This window comes from Solenopsis invicta, chromosome 2 (genome assembly GCF_016802725.1).
Source record: "Solenopsis invicta isolate M01_SB chromosome 2, UNIL_Sinv_3.0, whole genome shotgun sequence".
NCBI lineage: Eukaryota > Metazoa > Arthropoda > Insecta > Hymenoptera > Formicidae > Solenopsis > Solenopsis invicta.
The window spans coordinates 2,074,540-2,087,828 of record NC_052665.1 but is presented as its reverse complement, the minus strand read 5'-3'; the positions used below and the strand labels follow the sequence as shown (position 1 = coordinate 2,087,828).

The window sequence follows — 13,289 nt, the reverse complement described above, 5'->3', positions numbered from 1 at the left end:
CTCAAGTGTCGTGTATGAGTTTGCGAAGAGCGACGAAAGCGTAAACGGATTTTCCTCCACCCGACATGGCGGCTAAGGACCCGCTATTATTTACAAAAGTTCGCCGTTCTTACTTTCCTTTCTCGCCAAGTCGTACGCCGCTTTTAACGAAGCGAGGCGTACACGAACTTTGAAAATACATAGCAGACGGTGCTTTTTGCGGAAAGCCTTTTTCTTTAATCTTCGTATCTGGCCTCGCGAAGTAATACGTTTATTTATTCCAAATAAAATGATGCACGAATCGTATGCAAGCGCGCTTGTGCTAAATTAACGCGAAATCATTAGATTCGTCCTGGATGTCGAGAAGTTAAGTTACTTGTTCCAAACGTATAATGTTTCTAACCAAAATGATTAAGAATCCATTCAAGAACATCATGTTTCTAAAAAAGAAAACTATTTCTGAAGAACTCTAATAATATTTTACGTACAAAATGTTTTTTCCATCAACATCTATTAGATACTTTCATTCATGTACTTTGGGAAAGTCCTATTGATAGTGGTACATAAGACTCTGGCGCTTTTCTACGGAGCTCTGGCATGGCAAGAGCACTACAGTGATAAGTTAAAATACATGTATCATCACGTAATAGATTTTCTGATTTTTTAGCATCAGTATTGCTGTATTATACCTATAAATACTATCTTTAGTGACTGTTTTCCAACGATAATTGAGATTTTAACTATGGCCGCCTCAATGGGGATGTTGCGCGTCTGTGTTCATACTACACACTCATATTTGAGAGAGTAGTATGAACATAGACGTGAAACACTCTTATTGAGGCGGCCATAGTTAAAATCCCAATACACTATTAAATACAATTTATTTTTAAATACTAGATACTTTAATTCATTTAATATATGTAGATCTTCGAATTTGAATTAAGAAAAGCTTAATATTAGGCTTAATTAAACCAACGCGATTATGGCAATCTATCTCTCTACTTTAAGCAACTTTTTATCCTATCTTATTCTATTACAAAATACACGTACCCACATTATAAAAATCGGCTATAATCATTTTTTTAACCTTCTGTAGACACACCGAGATTTTTGTTTCAAGTGTTTTACTCTTAAATTTCTCCGAAATAAAGGGAGATAGATTTTTCGTAAAAAGTCTTGTTAATATTGAGATCTTATTCGCCAAGCGACACCATCGCTTGGCAATTTATTTAAGATCAGCATGAAGCCACAGTTGCGACTGTGCCAAAAAAGACTCAGTGTGCAATACAAAGTAAATAGAAATATGTGTGCCTACAGAGGGTTAAAGCTAATTGCATATTTGATTTTAGTTAAATGAAATCATCCAGGATAACAATTTTCTACTAAAAATGGAATTAAATGAAACAGGATAGTTTATAAATTATTATTTAAAATAATTAAAGCCTTTATTCTTTTATTAGCAGAAATGCATAAATTTTGTTTGGGATTCATATTAAATTTGTTAAGATGATTCGAAAATCTTTTCTTACATATTTAATGCGTGATTTAGCAGTTAATGTAAAATCTTTTTTCTGTGAAAAAAATTGTAGAGTTTTTTGATTATATTGACTTAAACGTTTGACAGTGTAATAAATTCGAGCAGAATAGCAGGATTAAATGAAGATAGATGTCCAGGAGATTTATTGTTTGTTAAAAGTCAAATAAAACAGGAGAAATCAAACAAATTACCGTTTAAAATAAAACAACTAAAGTGCCTATTTTTTATTAATTAACAAGCACGCACAAATTTTATCGTATAGGATTCAAACTAAATTGTTGAAATGGATTAAATGATTTATTTCTGCCAGTAATATTTTGACAAATAACTATTCTCTTGCTCAGTTATTATATGTCAGTACTCGATACATGTCTACATCGATCAATATCAATCAGATTGCATCAGGCTATTTTTCTGTTGATAGTATGATATCGCGAGATCATATTTTTTCCTCCACTGTGAATCGATGCGTCTCTGAATGCTTCACGAGCATGGAAAAGCGGAGAATGTTTCAAAGCGGTGATAAATCTCATACTATGTGATCGAAAAAAAAATTCCGTTTCTATCCATGAAAAATTTGCCGCGTAATGGATTCCAATCCTTTTGTACGTTGAGATTGTGCGTATCCTGCGCACGCCGCATACTTTTTTTTTTCATCAAACAAAAGTAGGGACAGAGAGAAAGGCAGAAAAGAGAGTACTGAAAATTCGTGCATGTACTCTTACATACGACAGTTTTCCTTCCCCATGCGTCATTGTATCAGTGTTTCGCTATTGCGATTTCAGTATCAAAAAAAAGTTGTCCGTTTTTTCGCATAACTTCAATTACTGCGGTTTTATTTCACGCGTTTGCAGCGTATATGCGATGCACGGTATTGATCGCTTTGTTTTTTAGTTGAGATATAATTCATATTCAGTAGCAGAATTATTCTATCGCGACAGAATGAGCGACAGAGGACGTTCTGTAGTGTCAATGAACTCGATTACTAATACGATATTTAAATTGTTTAGAATAAGTAAATATTTACTTACTCAAAGCTAGAAATTTTTATAATTAGAATAATCTAAATTAGTGAAGAATCCAACGTTAAATTGTGTTCTAATTATTCATTGCAAAAAAAAAACAAAAAATTGTAGAACATACAATAAAAATAAGTAAAAATAAAATAAACTAGGATGAATTATTAAATTAATAGAAAGTATTAATATTTGATTTGTTAAATATTGTAAACTTATGCACTTACAAATTAAGCAATGCTTGCAGAAACATTTTATTATTGTTAATCGTTGATTTACAAAAAAAAAATTGCAACGTGAATTCGAATCGCGATTCAATTATTTCTAGAAAATATTGGCAGATAAGGATTAAAGGAATTAGATAAATCGAATAGTGAGAAATGAGAAATCTCATAAAGAGATAAAAATTGCTGTCTATTGCAAGAACCGTCGAGACAAGGGGAAGATTGAGTAGTTTGAAGCTCCTCGATCAGCTCCAACGCAATAGTGTAACTCGACTCTACTCGATGATATCCGAGAAGGATCTTAGAAATCACTTTTCTATCTTCATGTTCTTCACATTCCCGTGAACATTGCGCTATAAGAAGCGTTATATATATACGCACACAAACATATCTGTCATACGTATGTCTATATACACGCACAAGTACACAATAGATTTTCAATTTCAATTACCGATATTGCGATATCGACGGGCGCTCGCTTATCCGTACTCTCCACCGCATTCTCCCTGGATTTACGTTGGATATTTTCCGCGCGTAATTAATTCGACCTAGTTTAACATCACGTAGTTCGCTTACCTGGAGATTGGGTGGGCAATGGTCGAGAAGCTCCAGCATGTGCCTGATGTTCTGTGCGTCCTGTATCACGAAATTCAGCTCCATGTCGAATTCACCGCCCACGAGCTACGCATAAAAAGAAAGGAAAACATGTTAAAAACGTTGACGTTTCGCACAACCATATAATCCGAAAAGCGTTTTACGCGTAATAGCGTTGACAAGCAAAGTTCATTCCGACAACACGTATGTACATTATTGACTTTCCTGTGTCCAAATACATGAGATAGTCATAAATAGTAACTCTGGACGCGCGCAAGCGGATCGGAAGTTCCCAGGGGAGGGATATATATAGGTAGCGTCGGTATTTAATCGCGGAAATGTTGCTAACTGAAAGCCTCATCGTCCGATACCCGGATGTACGTCAAATGAAACGGTTTATGTAACGCTATACCGTAATATCGAAATCCGGATAGTCACGCGCAGAGTGAAACAAATAATACCATTTTGACAACCAATCGCTGATTGCCTTGTATCGTGATTATTAATATTAATTGGTAGAGGCACACTCTTTTCCAAGTTCGAATGCAGTGTCGCTTTTGTGTACCTATAGGATTTCTTGGTTCATTAAATATATTTCATGTCCGACGAAAAACAATATCCGATTTACGCGATACGCATAAAATGAATAAATAACAGCATTTTATAATATATGCATGAGCGAGCGAAAATTTGCATTGGATTACACATCCATATTGCATCTTTTTAAGAGCATTACAGTATCGCTCGTTATTGCGCATAAAAGAACAGTGAATAAAAGCCACTCCCATTTTACGTTTCTTCTCTCTCATAGAAAGGCGTAAATAAAACGATTTTATTATTGACGATTTTCCGCGATACTGATTGGTTCTTTCGTTTGGCTTACTTCGTCTTGCGAGAGTAGCTGTCTTCGCGTTGATTGAATTTTGACAGCTGTTACATTGACAGCTGTGAAAATATAATTATGAAAATAAGATTCAAAAATGAAATGTAATATCAAAAGCTCTGTAGCGCGCGCCTGTTTTGTCTAATATAATTTTTAGTCCGACACTCTCCGACAATTTAAGTGAGATGCACATTTATAGTTGTCCTTCGAGAGGAGACTGTGGCATCTGAACAAGAGATGCGCATTATGCGTGAGGAAAATATACACATGTCAGCATTGTAATAATCTCTGTCATACTGAAAAATTAATATATGTACCTCACAAAGCAAAGTAAATTTTTCTTGATTTGTGTCATTTAGAGAAACAATCGCACTTTCACATAAGTCGAAAGCAGATTGTCTTAGTTACTCGTTCAAAAAATCAATGTAATATACATGCATGATCCGCATTGGGCGATTCGGAACGGTGATCATTTGGGGAAACCGTACGCGTATTTGGATCAGTCGCGTAGTAAAGATGTATTTTTAGGGACGATACTTAAACGTTGCAGACAAAACATTTTGGACACTGAAAGTTTACGGGCTATGTCCGTTTGCGGTTCTTCTTCTTCCTAGGACGACTTATATATAGCCGGACCGGAAGTGCTGCCTCTGCGGAGAGAGCGTAATTTCCGGAGAAGTATTTCGCGATCATCCTCCGTACTTCTCCTCTCTCGCGTTCTCACTCTTTTTCTTTCCTGCTTCGTTTTCTTCCAAACGTACCGGTATATCGATCATGAATTTCTTACGATCATATCTGTGTCTACGGCGAGGTCATAACCAATTTTTACGAGCGTCGATCGCTCATAAAAATTCATTACTTACGCAAAATCGTTTATAAAGCTGACTGTGCCGGCGATTGAAAGCGGAGCTTATCCTGATTCAACAGTTCCGATCAAATAGCACATCCAGATCTTATTTATTCTCTGTTTCCGAGGAGTAGTATTGTGAGCTGGGAGATTGATCAGAATCGAGGGTATCGGTTTCGTTCTCCATTCCGAAAGAATATTCCTGCAACTATTTCTTCTGCGAAACACGAAGGCAAACTTTCCGCGAGAAGGAATGTTACTCTTTTACGCCAAACTCGCAACTAATACCGCATTTGGCGCTGGTAAAGCGTAAACCAATGTTGGGAAAATAGAATTGTTACGTGAGGCGCCGTATTCGATAATGGCATGCTCGTACTTTCTTGTTTTTGCCCGACGCTTTTACTACAGTTTACCGTAGCGTTCGGAAAGCTCATGTTGCACATAATAAGATGATAAAGTTTGCCACTCGATCTAACTCAAAACTAAAAGCAGTAGTAATTTCAACAAACATTGCTTTACAAATAATTTTTCGTAAACGTAGTCTGTAATTTGACGATTACTGATATAATAACAAATTAACCTTTGTATAATTAATAGAATATTATTGATATAGCAATCTCCCATACGTGTCTGCTATTGATATCTTTCTCATTATTCATATCCTTCCGTCTTAAATGTTATATTATTTGTAATTGCTTGTAATTTCTCAAATCTTCAATTTTTCAATAATTAATAGAATGATTATTATTAAACAATTTATAAAAATAAAATTTTCTTATAAAATAAATTTCAAAAAAAGTCATACAGAAATATATTTTTATATTGAATTGTCAGATATTTTTTAGAAGGAAATCGCTTTCTGGCATTTTATTTTCTATAATGAAATATAATAATCTTAAAAGAATTTTACTACGGATCTCTATTTCTTTGATTCTATTTATGCGAATAATTATGTGAGATTAGAATGCCATAAGGGAGAAACAGAATTTTCAAAATACAGCCGCTTGGCGTACTTCCAACTATTTACAACGCAATTACATTCTTGCATATGCGATGCACGGTGGACATGAGAATGTTTGCCCGGAATTTAATTTAATTCTTTTTTATGTTATATGTACACCTAGCTATATCTCACCAGCAAAATGTGAAACTGCATAAAGCATTTAATCATGTGTTTCTGTTAGTGGAAATGCCTCGCGATTACCTGACCAGTTTATGCAATATAGGGTTGGGCGGAATAGTCCAGTGGGTCGAAAAAACCGTGGTTAATTTTATTTTCTTGGACTTTATGCAATAAAATAAACTGGCAAAAATTATAAAAATGACTAATATATAACACTAAAATATTGATATAACTATGCAACAAGACAAATTATTTGCTTTAATTCGTTAATCATAATTCCTGTATTAAAAAAAACAAAATCAATCAATGAAATTTTGTGATAAGATCTTTTTTCATTGAAATTATTATTCGAATATATTGTTGCGCCCGTGGTTTCTGCTAGCCCTTTATTGCGGCTTATATCGATTGATGAGAGGGTGAGACATCAGAAGATCGCGCCTTGACGCGGCCGACGGATTGATTTGAGTTGCTCTTAAGCTGTCAAGTTTGTGTTACGATTATTTTCCGTTTATTAGTTATTAAAAATTGTATTTATCATTGAGGAAAATCTTTGTTAAAATAAATATACTTCTTTAAATGTTTCTCTTAGTAAAAAGAAATATTTGCTAGGTTTAAGAAAACATTTAAAGTAATATTTTATTAAATTTATCTTATGTGCCAATACTAAAAGTGAGGTAGCTCAGAACGAATTATAATTTAAGAACGTATAGAACAAGATCAGAAATGCTTAATGATAAATCTGATTAACACAGTACCGGGAGAGGTGAACCGAACGAAAGAAGTTACTAACAAGGATGAATGGGCCAACAAGCGCAAAATAGAGATGAGGAAAATGATGCGAATATTGTCGAAAGTATAAAAAGTAGAAACAAATTTTTTAACAAAAGTTGTACAGTTTGAAGAGTACTTTAAAGTTGGAAAGAAAAAAATTCGATATTTGACCCGAAAGAGAAATTCCTTTTTTGCAAAGAGGAGTTTCACCCCCTAATCATGAGATTCCGCACATATAAAAAAAATAAATAGGTGTCTTTTAGATTTTTTTGTTTAACATCATATTTCAAGGAGAATCAAATTGGACAGTTGTGACAGAAATTCTTGCTTCGTATCAAAATGAAGACATATATCTCATAAGTTAATCTCGTTACGTATAAATTACCCTTATAGGTAACACGAACTTGGAGGATATATATACGTACTATATATGTATATGAGTAAGGAAGTCATTTTCTTTGGATCTATCAGCGAATATGTATAACCGCATCCGATTGAGACGTTGAGCCTTCTTTATCGGCAATAAAACTCTATCTTTCTACCTTTCTCCCTCTCTATTACGCAATGATTTATTTTTCTTAGGGGATTGCCTAATCAACGATTGCCGGAAATGGTTGATACGTGACAATATAAACTTAATCTATACACCATAATGTTTCTATTCTTACTTCAGCCTTTTTGTACAGCAAGCATGCAATCCGCTAATTGATTGCCTATAAATTTCTGATTAATTTTTCTAATGATAAATGTTTTATTATATTTCTCATCGAAAAAGATATCGTTGTGTTGTAAGGATCGTCACAAAACTAACCTCAAAACTATCTTCAAATGTTGAGCTAAAGAGATTATTGGAGCTTAACCAATGGCACGTCGTGCCGAGAATCGAACATTGAAAAAAATATCTCTCTGAAATTTTTACTGTCATATTGTCGCGTTGAATGGTTAGAAAAAATTTTTTTGCGTAGAAACTCTTATCTTTGTCATAAAATATAGATTGACACTATCTAGGCCTCTTATTTCAAGCCTGCGTGTGACTCGTTCGTATCCTTCTTCGAGTTCAATAATTCCTTTGTCTTTATGTTCCTATTTTGCAATGCACAAACAGACATGCAAAATACGTAATAAATCGTGTACTAAACTCAAATGACACTATAGATACGTATAGCCGAGAGAACCGGGCGGACAAACGAAAAGTGAGTCTGAACCGGTGAATTAAGGTCGACTGGCAGAGCTGACCGCTAATTAGGTACCACTCGCTTTTACACCTGCATATCCCTTTGACAAAAACAGTTACGCAAGGCACAGGCGTCTAACTTGCATATTCGACACTGAAATCCATTAAGGAGTTACGAACTTACAAAGCCGAATATATAAAATCGTTTTAAATTGGTAATGACGTTACTCAATAAGTTCTTTAGCATCATTTTTTGCAGTGAAAAGATTTCATAGTCCTTTTATAAGCCCTTTTAAATTGAGATTTATACATATTATGCAATTTAATTATTTTCACAAATTGAGATATATAGTAACGATATTTGTATTATGAGTGACGATTACTACGCGGCGCAATTATTTCCAATCATTTGGTATCTTGCCATCGAAACTTAATAATTCACTTTGCAGTTCTCCTTATGCATCGTTAAAGCGAAATTTATTGTAGTACGTTTTGCTTTATGATGTAATAATCATCGGTGCAAAGCGAGCGCAAATAAATTTTATTGGAAAATCGATTTATAAGCGGGCCCTTATTCGCGATGTACAAAAGCGCACTGCACGAACGCGTTCACGTTGTTTGCGTGAAAAGTCTTTATCAAGTTACTGCCGAGACAATCTTGTTTGTGAAATTTTAGATGCCCTCCATTTCCTCTGAAAATGCGTTTTCCTTGATCCTACATATTTGTACGTTTTTGATCTTAATTTATTTCTAAAAATAAAAGAAAAATCTCGATGCAGAAACGAGATTTTTAGTTTTAAATTTAATGAAATACACAATGTAACTAACAGACATTACATATGTATACATAAAAAATTTGGCGAAAACGTTGCACACAATTTGATAATTCAACGTACTGAACGTTCACAAAAAAGAAATTTATGCTTTTGCGGAAATATGTATCGCGGTCGTGCGACATGAGGTTCACGTATATTATCTTTGCGGAAGACCCGAGGATCAGAGCGTTATATCATTTCTGTCAGAGTAAGCAAGCACGTCTATCGGATCGACGAGCACGCATCTACTTTGGGATGTCATTAATCTGCATCGAGATCTGCATTTCAATCGTCAAATGATACGGTCCACTGTTCTGTGTGCTCCGGTGAGACTTCTGCGAGATCTCCATCGGCTGTATTTACATATCGGTACAAGGGGTTACAGTTGCGCGTTCTGAAATGTCGACTCTGTGACAAGTCACCTCTGGGGAACATAACTCTGACAATATGAGTGCTGCATTTGAATTTGTAATACCATGCGCGACGACGCGCGTGTGAGTTACATGTCGCGCATACATGTCGAAGTAATCTCAGTCACACGTTAACTGCGATGCAACTGCGTAAAACACGGCAATTTATCTTTCGTTTAATCTTGCAGAACGCAAACATAGCTCTCTCGAAAGAGATATTTCCCAAATAATTCCTCTTTATTTTCTTTTCCATAAATCTATTGTTACAATAACAGTCGCTTTCTCTCATTATAACATACGATTTCTTTCATTTTATTAACTTTGATACGCGATACTATAATTATATTTCGCTATATAATTCGTTCAGTACTATTGCAAAACAATATTTTTATACAAGCAAGCTTCATAATTGATTATTGCACTAAATTGAAAAGCTGAAACTGCGATGTGTGTCATGGTATGCCGCATTCGAGCTGCTAACATATTTGTATCGTCTGTGTGTTTGCTTTCTTCGGTTCACGACCACTCGATCCAACATGGGGAATTCTCTTCGGTACAGCTATGCGCCAGAGGTTATTTCGGTAGGGCATTTGCAAATTGTGTACCAGGAAATTTCAAACCACGTGCCTATTGCCGCTCACCCCATCTTGCCACTTTACGACTTTGGGCGACATTTGTCCGTAGCATAGGGAGACGCGGATTTAAGTAACTCTCTCTCTCTCTCTCTCTCTCTCTCTCTCTCTCTGTAGTGATATCGGAGACCTCGTTGTCCCCTCTTCTCTAAACATTCCGCCGCGTTGTAACGACGTTATTACTTCTTTCATCTCGAAAAATAAGACCAAGGGACCCATCTAGTTTAAGATTGAAATCAGGAATTACGTTTGCTGGAATAAAATGCGTCAGAAGTTTGTCAAGAAATATTTCACGAAATTTGTTCATGAAATCATTATGCGGTGAGCTCTCAGATAAACTGAAAACACACTTTTTGACGAAATATTTGCAGTTTCTTGTTTTGTGCAGTTTTAAAACTGCAACGTCAGCACTTGTAATGAATAAAATACGAGTTCAAAATGCTGCAGATTTGCATGCTTTTATGTGCGCTTATCTATAATGCACAACAGCAGTCTTATCTCTCCACTTAGAAATAGGAGATGATGCATGAGTAGGAAGTCTCGACATTCCGGATGAACTATGTAATTCGCTCGCTCCTCTCCGCCCACGCCCTTTTTCCTACGTTCGCTTCCGCTTAACATTTATATTTACCTTGGGTTGCTTCTTAATTAGACCGCCATCTTGGATGGTTTTAAATTCGTGGGAGCATTGTTCTTTCCTTCGCAATTCATATCTCCTAGTCGCCGGGTCACCGGAGAATTTTCACTTGTCATAAATTCTCAGGCGACTTTTATGCACAAATATGTTAAAGAGAAAGAAATAATTAATAATTTCCATCTCTTCGTACAGCGCAAATAGTAAAAACAATTGACGGACATTTAACTGCCAACTCGTGAAGAGCTGAGAAAATATTCGTATTTAATCATGTGCTATTTGCGGACGTTAACGTGTAAATTTTTTTTCCTTTGCGACAGTAAAAATTCCATATTAAAAAGCGTAAAAATGCAAAATTTTCGTCAGCTCTCTATTGTGAAATGCGCGTAACGCTCATGTCAGTAAAAATATCATACAGCTGTTAGCTACGTACTTCACCTCAAAGAGGACAAGTATGCTACATGTAGCGTTTGTTACACGTTGGTGCCTTTGTGAAAACGGAGTTTCCAACGTAGTTCCAGATCCGGTAGCAGGGCATATCACGTTTCAACTATGTCGGTGACAGTACATTGGCTCCGACGGGGGGAGGGAGGGACGTGATGTCATTTTGAGGAGACCAAAATCACAGACTCCCAAAACTATCCGGAACAATCCGATAAGTAACGTACATTGCGTCGATTACAGATCCCTGTAATACGGAGGTCAGCTATTAACGTATAAACCGTACAAAGGAATTCCGCTGCGCTAGCCATGCTTGTTAATAGATTACGTGATTAGGCAAGGGTTATTAGCGAATATACCGAGCGAATTAATGGATATTATTCTATTGTCAGTGCTTTCGCAGTGTAGAATATGTAGATCGACGCAAAACAGGGATTTTATTGTGCACGTCCGCGAATTATAAAGCCCTCTCCCCCACCTCCTCCTCGCTATAATCAGGCGTAACGCAAACCAATTTCGAAATGTCAGAATGTATTTGAATGTAAATTTTCTCGTGCATAATGTGCTGAACGAAAACACGATAAACAGTAATGACAATACGTACGCTTCATTACGTACGTTTGATTGAATCGTATCCATCGAGCCATTGTTTATTCAAGTATGTTGGAAACCACGGTAACGACAGTTACGATAATAATCATTTCAATAGCTCCCTAAATTCTGTATAAATTTACTACTGTTTATGCCGAAGTTCTAGCGAGGCGTGAATTTGACAGTATTTCGTTCATTTTCCCTACTTATTTAACGTGAAAGGAATTAATAGGGTAAATTTTCCGTCGTAATTCAACCACGAGGCATTGCTACGTAAGCACTCTGTCGCTTTCCAGATTGGTCCAACACACTCCGACCGGACTCTGACATTCGCGCTGTCGCCAAGCATCCTCGAACATGCATCAGAGGACGTAATCTGAAAGCGTCTCGAGCCGTTGCTTGGTGTAAACTATCCGATTTGCATTCGGAGCAATGTTGAAGTCGGGGTCAATCTCACGATTCCTGGCTCAATGTCCGCGTGCCAACGAATCTCGAGTTAGGATCATGTTTGGTAAATGCTGGATGATGTCTCTTCACGTCGTGGAGTGTCACGAAAGTGATATTACAAATCGAGTTTCAGCATAATCTGACATTATAAATTATAATTAACAAGTTTGCATCCTCTCTCCCCTTACTCATCAATGAAATTGTTTCTCTTAAATATCTTAAAAACATTTCAAAATATAATCAGAACGCAATCAATAACATCTATCTGTCATTAATATCTTATGAAGATGAGCTTCGACATATCAATGTCGCGATTACATGGAAGGCAATGGACGATCAATTCTATCAAGTATTCACTTTTCAAAACATTCAAAAAAGTCGGGAGCAAAGTTTTTATTTTTTTCTTTAATTTCATTCTACATATCAAATCTGGGAAAATAGATTCAGAAATATCAGGTAGTTTTTCAAGGGATCCACGTCTTATTACAAAATTATCTATCGTGGAAGGCAATGGACGATCAATTGTGTCATCAAGATTCACCCTTATTTCTACATCTTTCACAAAACTTTTTAATACAAAAATATATATTTTTTTTGAACGATTTTTTTTACAATTAATCTTACAATAATAAGAATATTTGCTATTAATTTATTCTTTAGAAAAATTTCCTTTGAAGTTAAGAACATTCTTTTGTACCTACTCTAGAACAACTGCTATTAAGATAAGACGAAAATTCTCAAGTTGGAAATACAGTTTTTTTCGGTATAAATTAACCGTTTAAAAATTGTTAAAATTAACTATTGTTAAAATATCAAAATTAAAAAAAAATTTTTTTACCTTTGAATAACTTTCGTATGAAAGAAGTTACAAATTAAAATAATATATTTTCTCTTTAAAAATTTAAGATTCACGCGATTCGAAATAAAGTAAATATAATTTTTAGATAAACTAATTTTTCGAGACAAACTACTCGAGATAATTCTTCTTTTCAGTATTTAATTAACTATGACAATAAACGTAAATATAATTGAGAAGTTCAGGTATTGTAGTAACTATTACAGTCAAACATTAGTTTGGGTGTTGCCAATGTCATCTCTGAAACATATTTAGTCCTTTCTCATTCTGTATACTATTTAATACTATCAGGCGCTACACTGTCGTTCGTGTTCA

General features: G+C 35.3%; 1 protein-coding gene across 10 annotated transcripts in view; it reads right to left on the bottom strand.

The window, feature by feature from the left end:
- The window catches only part of LOC105196478 (neurobeachin), a 233,392-nt gene that overhangs the window by 149,285 nt on the left and 70,818 nt on the right, over positions 1–13,289 (bottom strand). For all 10 annotated transcript variants that reach the window (XM_026135361.2, XM_026135358.2, XM_039459670.1 and 7 more), the window contains exon 2: positions 3,333–3,437. In XM_026135361.2, coding sequence (XP_025991146.1) covers positions 3,333–3,437 — 105 coding nt within the window. The remainder of the gene's footprint in view (positions 1–3,332; positions 3,438–13,289) is intronic.